This window comes from Mya arenaria, chromosome 16 (genome assembly GCF_026914265.1).
Source record: "Mya arenaria isolate MELC-2E11 chromosome 16, ASM2691426v1".
NCBI classification, from domain to species: Eukaryota; Metazoa; Mollusca; class Bivalvia; order Myida; family Myidae; genus Mya; species Mya arenaria.
Genome location: NC_069137.1, coordinates 20,985,473 through 21,002,659, shown reverse-complemented (window position 1 = coordinate 21,002,659; position 17,187 = coordinate 20,985,473). Strand labels below are relative to the sequence as shown.

The 17,187-nt window shown below is 35.9% G+C and overlaps 1 protein-coding gene across 1 annotated transcript; it reads left to right on the top strand.

Moving 5' to 3' along the window:
* The first annotated feature begins 4,740 nt into the window (after positions 1–4,740).
* On the top strand, positions 4,741–14,749 carry LOC128221195 (uncharacterized). Its single transcript, XM_052929676.1, has 7 exons — positions 4,741–4,899; positions 5,907–6,065; positions 7,458–7,625; positions 11,090–11,182; positions 11,567–11,700; positions 13,288–13,420; positions 14,251–14,749. Exons 1-7 carry the CDS (start codon positions 4,785–4,787, stop codon positions 14,400–14,402), a joined length of 954 nt encoding a protein of 317 aa, XP_052785636.1. The 5' UTR covers positions 4,741–4,784; the 3' UTR covers positions 14,403–14,749.
* The last annotated feature ends 2,438 nt before the right edge of the window (positions 14,750–17,187 follow it).

The window sequence follows — 17,187 nt, the reverse complement described above, 5'->3', positions numbered from 1 at the left end:
TTATGATGTATTAACCTGATTCCATACTTATCTGTATTAACTGCAAGTCAAGGAAATTGTATTTACAAAGTTGGATTGTGTAACAGGACAACCTAAGCTCTAAAGAGCTTTTAGCACCGACTTATACATATTAAGCAGTTTTCATCATACATAGTTATAATAATTTAATATTAGCACATATAAGTTATTATAGAATAATAAATGCCATAGACTATATTGTCAACTTTGTGACATCTTTATGTATTTTTGTGTTATCTTAAGTTATTTGGTTCTATTGAAGTAATTTTCTTTGGCATTTTGCATATTCAGATGATACCGGTAATTGTGCCTTATAAGAGCAAATGATCAAATATCATTGAATAATAAAACTGCAGAAAAAAGGTTTCATGGTTGTTACAACAATGGGAGTACTCTGTACTCTGGTAATCGGGTTAAGCGAACCAAGTCTCAGGGCTCAGTGCTCTGTTAACTATAATGAACCAGCACTCCTATGACGAACCAGTACTCTGTTTATGTATAGAGTAGTTTGTATAGCAATCAAAATCAGTGCTCCATGTATTACCCAGCACTCAATGTTTAACAAACCACAACTCATTGTTTACCGAATCTGCACTCTGTGTATACTAAACCAGTGCTCTTAGTATGTCAAGACCAGATGATTGGTGTTAGGTATGAAAATCTATACTCTGTCTACATGCTGACAAAAAATGTAACATTGACTAAGGAGATAAGTTTAAAAACAAATTTATTCATTTAAAATTAATTAAACAAGCATTTAAACATGACAGCCTGCATATTTACACAATTTAATACAGTTCAAATCAAGACATTTAATCAAAAGCAACTACTGGATCACATAAATTCACCAATGCACAACAAACAGTTCCAATTTTGTCAATAACAGGAAGGTCTTGTCCATTTTCCTTTAAGAGAAATTCTACTGGTAATGGACCATTCAAGATAGTATATATTTGCCTTGTTAATCCTATGACTCGTTCAACGTGAATTCTCACATTTGCAAGTTTCCTTGTGGACTCCAGGTCTAGTGGAGACATTTGGCTTTTTCCTTTGGTGGTGGACTCCAGGTCTAGTGGAGACATTTGGCTTTTTCCTTTGGTGAACGCAGGAATTTTTACTTGGGCACACAATGTTCCAACACTTGCAGCAATATCAAAGCCCCTGTCTGCCATCACTAGGTCCCCAGGTAAAATGTTGTCTAAAAACCCACTGTGCTCAGTTATATGTTTATCTGTGGTTCTACCGCCCCAGGTATTTGAAATGTATGAAATAACTCCCTGGGGTGTAATCCCTATTAAAAACTTAACAGTATTGTGGTGTTTATAGGATGACCATGTCTCAGCCCGAGCTAGCATATTGGATGGTTTATCTATGAAGACTTCAAAGCAATCTATAATCACTGCACATTTTTTCCCGAAATGTTCACGAAACTGCATTGGCATTGTCTTTTGGAGAGATTCTCTATCTGGCCAGTAGACTAATGGTTTCATACGATGGTACATGACATGTATATAGTCTTCAAATGTTCTGGAAATAGTAGATGTCGATACACTAAATTGATAAGCTAAAAACACATTTGACAAATCAAGTCTCAATTTCATCAGTGTCATAATGAAGATTTGAAACTTTGATAGCAAGACTTTTGCAGGCAGGTGACCTTCAAGGTAACCGAATAGTTCCATGAGAATAAGAAAACTTGTCAATCCTGTGAAATATTTCACTTTGTCATCATTTTCTTTGAATAACGCAATACAGTATGGGGTCTGGGTCTTGAGTTGTTCCCTAAAGGAGTCATTTTCTTTTTTTACATGTGCTAATTCATTAAAAACTGAATCAATCACTAGTGAAGATAAATCAGTTTGTGAGCTTGTTCCAGCCTCCTCTTCAAGTGAAGGTTCACATGATTCACCGATTGAAAGTAGCACGCGTGCAGCCTCACACTTCTCGGATCGAGCCCTACGCCTTGCGAAACGCCCTGTTGCAACTAGCGGGGATGGTGTTGAAGCTGTAGATCCTAGGTTGATTGATGGTGCCCAGTCTGGATTTTCTCTGTCATACAATGCTGCCCTGTAAATAAATACTGTATAAAATAAAATATTGTTCTGCTAAAATGATGAGCATATGAAACAAATTATATCATTCCTTTAGCACATATTTTTTTTTTATGTTCTAGCCAAACAGGTGAATCATTCAATGTTAAAATTCTCAGACATTTGACATCGACATTTTGGTCATAATTTGGGTGTGAAGAACTTTGAGTACGAACATTCTAAGTCATGTAAAAGCATCACTATATATCACAATCTGCGTACAAATACCTCTCGATTATTTAAGTTGGCATACATATTTAAATTAACATAATAATATCAGCGAAAGCTAGGAAGTACAATTTTGAAGTACTGTGCAGTAGGTCGTATTAACGAATGAAATCGGGTACGAATAATGTTGTTGTCGGAATATTGTTAATCTGAATCAACTGAATAAAAAGGAAAACAATAAATTAAGAATAATAACAAACATAATTAAGTGCAATTATTGTATATTACCTGAAATAAAATGATCTGAGCACACTCTGATGTTGCTAAGGTTTTCCCTGTGAAATCTTGACCGAGTCTCGCAAGCCACGATCTTCGCCTTTCCGTTGATAATTCTCGGGTCCTGTCATCTTGGTGAAGAATAATTTCCGGTAACCGGAAAAAACTTTCTGTTGTCTGATTTGTTTGCCTTATTATGACACTTAAACACACTGCATGAATTTACCATTTTCAAATGAGTTCTGACTTCTCTCGTCTGGAGGTCAACAATGGCTGCGCTTATCAGTCTGTCCCTCCAAGATGGCGGCTATCGATTTGATTACGTAACGTGCAACCTCTCTATTAGTTTTGTGGACAAGCTTTAAATTTGCTTTTCTTTGTATTTCGAACGAAATTTCATTGCACAATTATTAGTATCAATATGGTCAATGTTATGAACCTATGTTCATTCATAATGATTGATAAGTTTAGAAAATAACTTGCATTGCGAGAGGTGTCTGTATATATTATACTCACCAACAACTTACTTACCTTTCAAATATGATATAAACACAATTAGACTAAGTTAATTACAGGCCTAAGTGTTATGCCTCTTGAAAACTGGAAAGTAGCCCCTTTACATATTTTAGATTTTGTTAATATAATTATGTTCCGGAAAATAGCCTTTTTAATATCTTAACATTCAGAAATATAATCATGTTTCGGAAAGAAGTCCTTTACATATCGAAGTTTTTGTAAATTGAATCCTGTTTATAATCGTAAGATAACATTTGGTAGATTTAGATGATAGCAACACGATTTCTTGATAACCATCTTTAGAATAAAGATCAATTAGGCGTTACAGTAAATTGATCTGCTTTATAATACATGTAGATACAAGCCTACGCAAAATGTACACGCCCGAGCAATCCCAAGGCGAGTTTAATTTCCTCTGGAATCACTTCATTTCTGGGGATTTGTACATTATCAGTACATATAATACAACCTACGTTATCTATGGTTTCATTTATAAGAGATACAAGCCTACGCAAAATGTACACGCCCGTTCACTCATGGCGAGTTTAATTTCTTCTTGGCTCACTACAGGTCTGGAGATTTGTTCGATATAAGTAGATATAATACAATCTACCTTTTCAGCCAATGTAATTGCAGATAGGAAGTACATGTACTAGGCTGAATCAATTATAAATTCATATTATCCGGGTGTAAAAGATCCACCTACTGCCACTCTCCCTGCATTGGATTTTGCGTTGACAAAGTATCAGCCAACGAGGTAGTGATATAATACAGTTAGATGACCTAAAGTTATACTAACTAAAACATAACAATACAAAACCGCATAGCCTTTTCTGAATCCCATATTTGCGTATACATTGAATTAATGCACTAGTCCAAAGAGCCTGGAAACTGTTTCAATACAAGTACCATAAAGGATGAATAAATCCCTAAATCAATGGTTTTAACGAAGGATCCCGATTTTACTTTGGAAGGAAGGTGCAGAAATCATGGTATTTCTACCTTTTGAGACGATAGTAGTTTGCAATAAAGCCTTTAGCACTCCCTTATCATTTAATGTGTCTGACTAATCAGCTATTGAATACACGGTTACAGTCTTTTTTACTACTAATTAATATTTTACATAAATGCATTAATTAGGAAGTAGTTAAAGGTTTATCACTCAAAATATATGTTTGTTTTCCTTGTGTATGTATTGATTTGTAAAATGATAGTCACTGTAAACACAATTCTGCGGAGACCTATAGAAGATACAAAACTTTATTATATGTGTAACTTATTTGACTTTAATGATAAAACATAAGAACTGATACATGGCCACATATTCTCCAGTGAAAAAAGCGCGAATATATCGCATATAGTTTTGTTTTAACTTTACACAAATCAGATGTTTGTTTTGATTTTTGTTTCGATCATTCAAGTCAAATGAGTTAAACATCATTCAGATTAAAAAATATTACATTAACCTAAAGTGTGCCCCTTTAACATTTAAATAAACCTAGGAGTGAACCTTATTTGTTTAATGACAAATCGAACACGAACCTATTAAGGCTTATCAAGGTATTTGATCAAATATAAGTACACTGATCTGTATCCGACACACATCCTGAACCTCTTCTTATATAAATATGCATTTCACGTATTTCCATTTAAAGTGTCATTTTCGGGGATACACTCTTCTTAGTTGGTCATAATAACCGCTCCAGGCCAAAAGTTATGCGGTTCTCCATTCTTCTGCTGAGCCTGTCTTGCGTTCTCGCTCTGCAAGTGAACATCGCTGAGTGTTTAACCAACAGGGAGTTATTTGAGATCATCAAGGATTATGTGGACGGTAATGTTTTACTCTTATGCTTGCGTTTGGTCGTAACCACATTAGAAAAGATTCATCACTTAATTCATTCAAAAGAACTCTCAAAACACACCTTTTGAAAGCTTCCTACAACGTATAGATAACAATTGTGACTTTTTCTATCCCTACTAACTTTTACGATACAGAACTACAGTAACAAATAATAATTATTATTATTATTATTATTATTATTATTATTATTATTATTATTATTATTATTATTATTATTATTATTATTATTATTATCATTATTATTATTATTATTATTATTATTATTATTATTATTATTATTATTATTATTATTATTATTATCATTATTATTATGGTTATTATATCAAGTTCAAACTGATTCACAGTAAAGTGTATAATTGAATAATCAATATGAATCCTCAGACTAAAGTTCTTAAATTAACTGCTCATTGAAGTAACACTCAACACCACCGAATGCACTTACACATGACTATTCCAATTTGAAACATGTATTTACAATAAGGGTAACTTAGTAAATAGTTTGTTTCCTCAACCAACTCACAAAAAGGGGCGCATCTCAAAAGGTTACGGCCTCTAGGTTACGCCCCCTCTAATGTGGAATCCTTAAAACCCGTCTGAGTACCACCCTTAACATGTCGATCGCTATGCGAGGAGGTGACTGGTACCATATTTAAACCATTTCGATTTGAAACGGCCGGGTTTTGAATTCCGATCTTCCGCACCCAAAGCGAGCGCTCTACCACTGAACTATCGGGTTCGGTTTTGTAGGATGAAACAAACTATTAATCAATTGAATGCACTAAATTATACGCCATGCACTACATTGAAATACGAATCCGACAATTTTCTATTTAGCTTTATTGAAACGTCAAAAAAGGGGGTAAACTGGACCTCGACGAACAAGTTATATTCTTCTGCCTTTCGATCCCAATTGAAAAGGTGTGCTTCCTTTTTTGAGTATATTATTATATCATTGATTACATCTTAACTTTATGCAGTCGTTGAAGAAGACATTTCCAGTGATGACGTCATAACTGACAATGCTGATGACGTCATTGACTTTCCTGGCGGTCCCGATGATGACGTGGATTTCGATTTCCTGATTGACGCGATGGACATTTCGAGCATTGGGGACGAGATATCGGAAATGATGGAAGGTTGTATACTATTCTTATCAAAATTGCTGTTTCTTAAACATATCTTGTGAGATATCATCTGAAACAACATCGATATGCTTTTGAGGCTATGGTAATATTCTTATATAAACGGTATTACATTATTATAAATCATTAGAATGCAACCTACACTCCCAGCCAATGTAGTTGCAGTAAGGTATCCATCTAGTTCAAGGTGTTTTCATTTGGAATTTGAACTTTCGTGGGTGTTTAATGATCCTACTACCACTCATCCGATACATTTTGCCTGCGTAATATTTTGCGCTTGCAATGCTCTGAATTAAATCTCAAATTGCAGTCATGATGTCAGCTGGTGACAACACGACCGCCATTTACATATCAGCCAAACCAATATCAACGCAAGCCCTACTTTGTACTACAAACACTTCGGACTACTTTTCAATAAGATTGATGGGTTTACATAATAGATTAGCCGTGGTCTATGAAATCATGGCTTCCATTCCCACAAAAGTATTTACACCAGTAGCCATCTGCATTATAAAGGTGACACAATAAGTTCTAACCACTATTTTTATTTCAGCAACTCAAAGCAGCCATGGTCTAAGCCTGTGGCGCCCCGAAACAATATGTTAACCCATCACCAATACCACAACCATCAACTCCACAATAACTAAAACCATCATCAATACCACAACCATCAACTCCACAATAACTAAAACCATCACCAATACCACAACCATCAACTCCACAATAACTTAAACCATCACCAATACCACAACCATCAACTCCACAATAACTTAAACCATCACCAATACCACAACCATCAACTCCCCAATGACTAAAACCATCACCAATACCACAACCATCAACTCCACAATAACTTAAACCATCACCAATACCACAACCATCAACTCCCCAATGACTAAAACCATCACCAATACCACAACCATCAACTCCACAAAAACTAAAACCATCACCAATACCACAACCATCAACTCCACAACAACAAAAACTATCACCAATACCACAACCATCAACTCCACAATAACTAAAACCAACACCAATACCACAACCACCAACTCCACAATAACTTAAACCATCACCAATACCACAACCATCAACTCCACAATAACTTAAACCATCACCAATACTACAACCATCAACTCCACAATAACTTAAACCATCACCAATACCAGAACCATCAACTCCACAATAACTAAAACCATCACCAATACCAGAACCATCAACTCCACAATAACTAAAACCATCACCAATACCACAACCATCAACTCCACAATAACTAAAACCATCACCAATACCACAACCATCAACTCCACAATATTTTCTCCTATCTTTAATTGTTATTCAAAGCAAATGCCATAGACTATTTTTTTTCATCACGTATACTTGTAGCTTCACAAAGCAGCCATGGTCTAAGCTGGTGGCACCATTACCACCATCATCACAACCACAGCCCCCACCGCAAGATATGCTCATGTCGCCATCTCTACTGCAAATGCTGCATCAGCCACACGTTCCGTATCAATCTTATCTTCAAGAAGTTCCACTTCCGGTTCAATCGTAAGTAGTACAGTGTTGCATTGGGATAACTTCTTTTTGATATTAAGATTCATGGAATTTTCTCGCGTGTCCTTCTTAATCTATATCGAAAACAATCCTCCAGTCCATAATTCGATAGCGAAAAATGCATTACTTATTCCTGATTTCCCTGCATACCATTCTATAACCTCCATAACACAACAAAATCAATAATTTTTAATTGGTAGTCTCAGTGAACCACTTGGGAAACAGATTATCATGGACAGCATGAACTTGCAACATGAGCAAAGTATGTCTAGGTAACAACATGCTCAAAAAATGGAGCTTACAGACGTGGTCGACTGGCCGAGGAAAAACTGAGATAAACCCTTCTTCTGGGAATTACTCAGAAACCTCTGCCTGATTGTCATCCAGATTTACAGGATTTTTCTCGTACCACTAAATGTCGGGCCTCATCATCCATAAGCTCCTTAATAATGATGTATAGAAAATATATCATTTTCATGATTCTTGTGTACGTATTTATCAAGTTGTACAAATGAATATTACATCGCTTTGTATTTTGAAGACAAATGAAAACAAATTGTTCATTCATATCATGAAATAGCAAAGTAACAGAAACTTTCACAAAAATAAATTTCTTGTAAAATTTAACCATCAATTTAATCGATGTGAACGTATCGATTCCCCAAACCTGAATGCCTTTACATGCATATGCACAAGGATAACTCGTGCTTATAAATCACCACCTGGTGTTATTTGGTTATAAACAAGGAAAAATAATTTCCTGCTAATTCTTTTTACTCAAACGTAGAAAATTATATCAAGATGTGTATTATGTCGTAAATGGTAATTGAACATTTCTACGTTACGAATAAATAAATCATTCAAGTGTGTGTAAGCTTATTTATATTCGCATGCGTATCGTTTGGCTACCTTCCTTACAATTACGGGTTCGTGTTGACCATCACGTTCTTTCGTTCTATATACAACATATGTATCGTTTGGCTACCTTCAAACTACTGGTTCGAGTTGCCCATCACGTTGTTTTGTTCTATATACAGCATGTGCATCGTTTGGCTACCTTCCTTCCAATTACGGTCTCGTGTTGACCATCACGTTGTTTCGTTCTATATACAACATATGTATCGTTTGGCTACCTTCAAACTACTGGTTCGAGTTGCCCATCACGTTGTTTTGTTCTATATACAGCATGTGCATCGTTTGGCTACCATCCTTCCAATTACGGGTTCGTGTTGACCATCACGTTGTTTTGTTCTATATACAGCATGTGTATCGTTTGGCTACCTTCAGTCCAATTACGGGTTCGAGTTGACCATCACGTTGTTTTGTTCTTTATACAGCATGTGTATTGTTTGGCTGCCTTCCTTCCAATTACGGGTTTGAGTTGACCATCACGTTGTTTTGTTCTATATACAGCATGTGTATTGTTTGGCTACCTCCCTCCAATTACGGGTTCGTGTTGACCATCACGTTGTTTTGTTCTATATACAGCATGTGCATCGTTTGGCTACCTTCCTTCCAATTACGGGTTCGAGTTGACCATCACGTTCTTTCGTTCTATATACAGCATGTGCATCGTTTGGCTACCATCCTTCTAATTACGGGTTCGAGTTGCCCATCACGTTGTTTTCTTCTATATACCGCTTGTGTATCGTTTGGCTACCTTCAGTCCAATTACGGGTTCGAGTTGACCATCACGTTGTTTTGTTCTATATACAGCATGTGTATCGTTTGGCTACCTTCCGTCCAATTACGGGTTCGAGTTGACCATCACGTTGTTTTGTTCTTTATACAGCATGAGTATCGTTTGGCTACCTTCAGTCCAAATACGGGTTCGAGTTGACCATCACGTTGTTTTGTTCTTTATACAGCATGAGTATCGTTTGGATACCTTCAGTCCAATTACGGGTTTGAGTTGACCATCACGTTGTTTTGTTTTATATACAGCATGTGTATCGTTTGGCTACCTTCCTTCAAATTACGGGTTAGAGTTGACCATCACGTTGTTTTGTTCTATATACTGCATGTGCATCGTTTGGCTACCATCCTTCTAATTACGGGTTCGAGTTGCCCATCACGTTGTTTTGTTTTATATACAGCATGTGCATCGTTTGGCTACCATCCTTCTAATTACGGGTTCGAATTGCCCATCACGTTGTTTTGTTCTATATACAGCTTGTGTATCGTTTGGCTACCTTTCTTCAAATTACGGGTTCGAGTTGCCCATCACGTTGTTTTGTTTTATAAACAGGATGTGTATCGTTTGGCTACCTTCCTTCAAATTACGGGTTCGAGTTGCTCATCACGTTGTTTTGTTTTATATACAGCTTGTGTATCGTTTGGCTACCTTCCTTCAAATTACGGGTTCGAGTTGCCCATCACGTTGTTTTGTTTTATATACAGCTTGTGTATCGTTTGGCTACCTTCCTTCAAATTACGGGTTAGAGTTGACCATCACGTTGTCTTGTTCTTTATACAGCATGTGTATTGTTTGGCAACCTTTCTTCCAATTACGGGTTCGTGTTGACCATCACGTTGTTTTGTTCTATATTCAGCAGTGTATCGTTTGGCTACCTTCCTTCTAATTACGGGTTCGTGTTGCCAATCACGTTGTTTTGTTATGTATACAGCATGTGCATCGTTTGGCTACCATCCTTCTAATTACGGTTCGAGTTGCCCATCACGTTGTTTTGTTTCATATACAGCTTGTGTACCGTTTGGCTACCATCCTTCTAATTACGGGTTCGTGTTGCCCATCACGTTGTTTTGTTATGTATACAGCATGTGTATCGTTTGGCTACCTTCCTTCTAATTACGGGTTCGAGTTGCCCATCACGTTGTTTTGTTTTATATACAGCTTGTGTATCGTTTGGCTACCTTCCTTCTAATTACGGTTCGAGTTGCCCATCACGTTGTTTTGTTTTATATACAGCTTGTGTATCGTTTGGCTACCTTCCTTCTAATTACGGTTCGAGTTGCCCATCACGTTGTTTTGTTTTATATACAGCTTGTGTATCGTTTGGCTACCTTCCTTCTAATTACGGTTCGAGTTGCCCATCATGTTGTTTTGTTTTATTTACAGCTTGTGTATCGTTTGGCTACCTTCCTTCTAATTACGGTTCGAGTTGACCATCACGTTGTTTTGTTTCATACACAGCTTGTGTATCGTTTGGCTACCTTCCTTCAAATTACGGATTAGAGTTGACCATGACGTTGTCTTGTTCTTTATACAGCATGTGTATTGTTTGGCAACCTTTCTTCCAATTACGGGTTCGTGTTGATCATCACGTTGTTTTGTTCTATATACAACATGTGTATCGTTTGGCTACCTTTCTTCCAATTACGGATTAGAGTTGACCATCACGTTGTTTTGTTCTATATACAGCATGTGTATTGTTTGGTTACCTTCCTTCCAATTACGGGTTCGTGTTGATCATCACGTTGTTTTGTTCTATATACAGCTTGTGTATCGTTTGGCTACATTCCCGCCAACTACGGGTTCGAGTTGACTATCACGTTCAACGATCATCGTCTGTTCCACAAGGAGATTTCACGTAAGCATTAGTGTAATAGTTTAATCATTATTTCATTTTATAACGATTAAGAAAATTATGATAACTTTAATTAAGTCACTCTCGTTGGCACGATGATGCTCGAGAGGGTAGTCTTGTGTTTTTGGAGAAACCGGAGTACACAGAGAATACCCACTTGTCAAGCTTAGTGACCACTAATCAAACCACACTCAACATGGCTGGGAATCGAACCCGGGTCGCCTTAGTGAGAAGCGAGTATGCTTACAGAACAACATAGGCATACCTAGTTTAGTTTTTCTTTAAACAACTTTAAAAATGACCGTGCGTCTGACAAAACTTGTTATGGCAGAAGAAAGGGAAACATTTTCATTAAATCATGTAATATTTATGTTTTCGACCATTCAGTGAAGCATTCCCCTACGCTATGTTTTGGCGTTCCTGGGCTTCGAACGTTTGCGCGTGTCTGTCTTGAAGTATACAACGTGAACCTGCAAACCAAACACATCTGTGTTCGCCTAGTCGGTGTCCTTGACCTTAAGGTTTGTTTATTCCTGTTTATATATAACGTCATTTCCTGTTGTCCAGATAAATTTTACGTAAATCAAAAAGTAATGAATAAATAATATGTGCTCGTCTGGTTGGTTTTCCTGACCTTCAGGTTCATACTTTCTGTTATCTGTGACGTCATATTTTTCACGACTGTGACTGTGAAGATATTTTAAGGTATTGTTAGATCATTTGATCTAAACCTTGTTTATTTGAGCCATTTGTATTTGTACTTGTTTTGACATTAATTGAAATGTTCAATTAAAATTTACAAAACATATTGCAGCTAAGCATAAGCATTTAAACTCAAAATTACAACTTAAAAAGTCAATTTGTGTGTTTAAATATCGGGGTCTTTTCATACTTCAAACATATTTGCTAGTGACATATTTTAAACCTGTTATTTTCTTATTCATCTTTTTATTGAACGTTTCCACTCTTGTTTCGATCATGGACCACAGCAGCATGCCTACCAAAGTCATGAATATAACGTTGTAATAACCATGATACAACGTCGTTATATCTCGCGACTGTGGCAGTGAAGAAATTGGAATATAGTGTTACATCATTCTTAAGAATACTAACGTGAAAAACTACAGAAAAAAGACATAGACCCGGTTTAATGGCACTGAGTACACGCCAAAGACATAGAACACAAAAACAAAAATTCACAAATAAGAAACATGCACAAAACTCCACAAACAGCACAGTGCATATATTATATATAAACAAACTAAATATGTTTTTTCAAGGATTGTTAGGTACCGCCTTCTAACGGTCAGTAATATGTAAATTTACTGGGTGGGGGGGGTAACCGGTTCACGTGCACAAATCTCACTACAAATAAACAAATAATAATTAACTAATAAGTAAACCCCAAGTACTTCAATGATAAGAGATCTGAGTCTGCAGACGGAGGAAATCAATTCAGAACACCTGATGCAAAAACTTTTCAAAGATAGGATGCAGTCATTGTTTGAAACTATGAGCATCACACACAGTCTGCCTTATAGAACAGAAGTTGTGTGATCATAGAGTTCCATAATCGAATGCATCATTGCACTAAAACTGGGAACAAATAAAGATAACATTATTAAAAATAAAAGCGACATAAATGAGCTATGTTTTCTTCCAAATTTTGTATGTTTATATAAGCCATAGTTACTTTGTGTTATGACATAAGTCAAAATGTACTATTAAATTTTATTAAAGTTATATAGTTCAACTAAGCATGACTAACTCAAAATTACAATAAATAAAAGTCAAATTGTGTCCAAAAATAAGCGTTCCGTTTTTAAATCGAAATCTTACACAGGTCTGCTAGAGTTTTTTTACGTGCTATATTGCTTTCTTGCCCCTTTTGAATATTGAACATAAATACCCTTGCAATATCGTTATATGGGCGTATTATTCCATTGTAATTAGCATTTTCAGATTGTTATAAGTATTTCCAAACTTATTCAAGTAAAAAAAAATATATTGGCATTTTCTCTTGTCAGTAAGGTCCCTACTATTTGAGTAGGGACACCTGCTATATTTCAAAGGCAATGCTAACTTATATTTTTTGTACTAAATTTCAGATTCACAAATTCAAAGTTCATCTGAAAATAGCCTGCTTCCGTATCCCCCTCATCGAGGCTGAGAGAGTCGCCCAGATGTTGGAGTCACGTGACTTACACGTGGCATCACTTGCAGAAACAAGATCCACCAATGGTAAGCGTGTACGGTTGTTTATGTATAAAGCTATTTTGAAATCATTATCATCAAAAAGAACTTAAGTGGTGAGAGTTGTCTTGTGGTATAGGTGTCCGCCTCTCTCACCCAACATATCGTGGGTTCGATCCCCATTAATGTTGCTCTCTCATTTTCTTTCAAAAAGGTCACACTACTGGTTTCTGCCCAGGAAACGGACTCGCGAGTGATTCTTATACCTTTTAGATTTCGTCACAAACGAGCTAAAATAAATCCGTATATACTGAATCTTACCTTAAAAACTAACACATATTGAGCACATGTAATTTATTTATCCAGTTTGAATTACAGTCACTGTTATGTCGTGATAATAACATAAGGCGTGTTAAGTATGAATAATAACATTTCCATGCATCTATTATTAATTCGTTATTGAATCCAAAGTAGTACATCGGTGTATGTTTATGACGTGATAAATAACATATTAAATGCTACGTCTGAAGGCAATGAGTTGGTTTGAATAACGACTTAAAATAAATTAACTATTATTTCCTTCCACCATGTTAAATTAAAAAAATTGAGGTGCATGCCGCTTGAAGAGCCCCGCCTCTGAAAACAAACTCTGGTAAACTACCAAATGACTGGCTCTGTAGACTGCGCTAAGTTTGATTTGAAATGGTGAGGAAATAATAAAGTGATCTTTTTTTAATGTCTTTATTGGAAGTCAAATATTGCCTTTCGATGAATCATTTATGACGCAATTCATCACGTGGTTACACACACTGTACATATCGCCATCAAACGATTGCTTAACATTCTGGAATAGTTATGATGTTTTTGTTGTGATTCAGAAACAACTGTCTACGAAGTGGAATCCATCCACGAACTATTTGACCTGACGAAAAATCTCGACTTGACCAATGACGTCACTGAGAAAATGACGTCCGAGGACAAAGTTATCGATCTTTTCCGGTCGCTTCAAGTCCAGGATGACAACGAGTAATGAAATAAGCAGAACAATGGCGACTTCTTTCAAAAACATTAAACATATTTAAGAAGCAGTTGGAATAAGTGGATGTAAACTTCAGGGACATGCCTAGTCGCCTGCCTTTTACACATGTCCAGGGGCGGTATTCATAAAACTTATGGGGGCCGTTTCAAGAAAGGATTTCAGTCATAATTTAACTTATCTTAAATCTGTATAAAGGGCACAAACGGCAATACAGCATATTGTTCTAATTTCCTCTTCTCTGTTTTCATCTTTAATGATGTCAATTCAATTCAATTCAATATTTTATTGCCTCCAATAATGAAGATAGGAAAATACATATGTAATACACGAAACACATACAAAGGGCTTTGGTGAATAAACATGCACTTATATAATATATATATATATATATATATATATATATATATATACACATATATATACATATATACATATACATATACATACACATATACATATACATATACATACACATATATATATATATATATATATATATATATATATATATATATATATATATATATATATATATATATATATATATATATATATATATATATATATATATATATATATATATATATATATATATATATATATATATATACACATATACATATATACATATATACACACACATACACACACACATACATACATACATACATATACATATATATATACACATATACACACATACAGACATACACACACACATACACACATATACATATATACACATATATACATATATATGATAAATATAAACTATTGTCAAATGAATATATATGAACGAAATAATGAATATAAGCAAATATACAAGGTGATCAATGTGTTAAATACCTTAGCGAAACGAAACAGAAGGTATTTGAATGAACACAGAAAAAATCAAGTTAACAATAGAGAAAAACACACACTATATAACAATTGTGCCATATCCAATCGATATGCAATATACAGTACATAATTGAGGTAGTAATCATACGTTGTTTGGACGCTTTCGAAATAATTTAACACTTGTGTATCGGAAGAGAGCAAAATATGCTTAGGGCCATTTATAAGTGTACATGTACCTAGACATCGGACATACTTCTACTAAGAGAAGTAAGCTTTCATGCATTTCACAATAAAAGAATACGACACGTTAAGGAATGCGTATTCATCCGAACTATCAAGTACTGGCGGCAAAGGAGCGCCAAGGAGACGGAGACAGAAACCAATGGCATCAAGACTAGCAAGTTCGGTTACAAAGTCATTTGAACAAATTGACAATACATGCACTAAGAACTCATTAAGTAGGTGGGCAGTGTTGTCGCATTCGGCAATAACATGCGACAATTCTTCTTGGTAAGTACAATTACATTTTATACAGTACATGTTTCTTAAGACAGTTGGTTTGCATCATAGTTTAGCAATAGCTAGCGTCGTGTTTCGAAATGATCGTTGTTTACTTACGACGTAAATGACACATGGTTGGATACATGGATGCAGTATACGAAACAACATAAATTCTGGATCATTTGCTATTCTGGTGTTCCACATGTCGATTTCATAAGCATTGATTGTTCTTTTGATATGTGCTTTCCAAACGTATTTGGATGGCAAAACAGATTCAACAATGTAATCATTTATCATATGAACAATATTATACTTTTGTAGGATGTAGCAGATATCGGGAATAAATCCTGATCTAACTGTATTGCTATCACGTATAAACATATAATACTTGCAAGTAAATATTTGTTTCGTATTACAATGGTCAGGAAGGGACAATATTTTATGTAAGAGCATAAGCTTTCTACTATCAATTTCAGAACATATTCTGTGTAGCCCTAGCATAGACTGTACCATATCTGAACGCGAACGCAATGCCAATCCTTGAATTTTCTTTGATACAAAGTGTTGGAAGACATCAATTTTATTTTCATCGGATTTAGACATGTCATTCCATAGTTCAGATCCATACAGGAGGGTTGGTAGAACAACCTTTTTATACAAACTTACTGAGGTAAGAGGGTTTACGCATAAGGGGTGAACGCCCTGTGAAATGATTGAAAAAAGTGAGTTTCGAGCCTTTTGAATTCTACCACTTATTCGTTCACCTATTTTTAAGTTCGACTGTTGAAGTATGCCGAGATGATTTGCAAAAGGTGCATTTGATATAAGAGCGTTGCCATAGACAACACTTATCGGGAGGGGACGACGACGTTTTGAAAATGTTATGGTTGACGATTTTGTTACATTAACTTCGATATTCCATCGGCGGCAGTATCTATATACGATGTCGACCTGACTCTGCAGACTGTTGGGGGAAGTTGCTAGTAAGGAGATGTCGTCTGCGAATGTAGGGTTATTACATTTAACAGACATCACCTTTGCACCATATTTACTTTTTTCTAGAGTATGGAGTAGCTCGTCGACGTAGACTAGATACAAAAACGTAGACATGACCCCACCCTGACGGACTCCACGCACAATTTCAAAGGCGTTGGATGACTGGCCGCTATATCTGATGACGCAACGCAAGTTATTATATGACGATTGAAGCAGGCGAAGGGGCTTACCCCTGACGCCAAGACGTCCGAGCTTCAGCATTAAAGAGCCGTGCCGCACGGTGTCAAAGGCGGCGCGCTGGTCTAGACACGCCACGTAGACGTCGCTGCCACGTTCAATATTGTACAGAACAGTCTCTTGAAAGTTAAAGGACGTTGTTATGCAACTTAAGTTTTTCTGGAATCCGTGTTGTTGTTGGGAAGGGAAGTCCATTTTCATT

Coding starts and splice junctions, on each gene's coding strand:
- LOC128221195 (XM_052929676.1), top strand. CDS start 4,785: ATGCGGTTCTCCATTCTTCTGCTGAGCCTGTCTTGCGTTCTCGCTCTG. Junction 6,066..7,457: donor GATATCGGAAATGATGGAAG/GTTGTATACTAT, acceptor GTATACTTGTAG/CTTCACAAAGCAGCCATGGT. Junction 11,183..11,566: donor GTTCCACAAGGAGATTTCAC/GTAAGCATTAGT, acceptor TCGACCATTCAG/TGAAGCATTCCCCTACGCTA.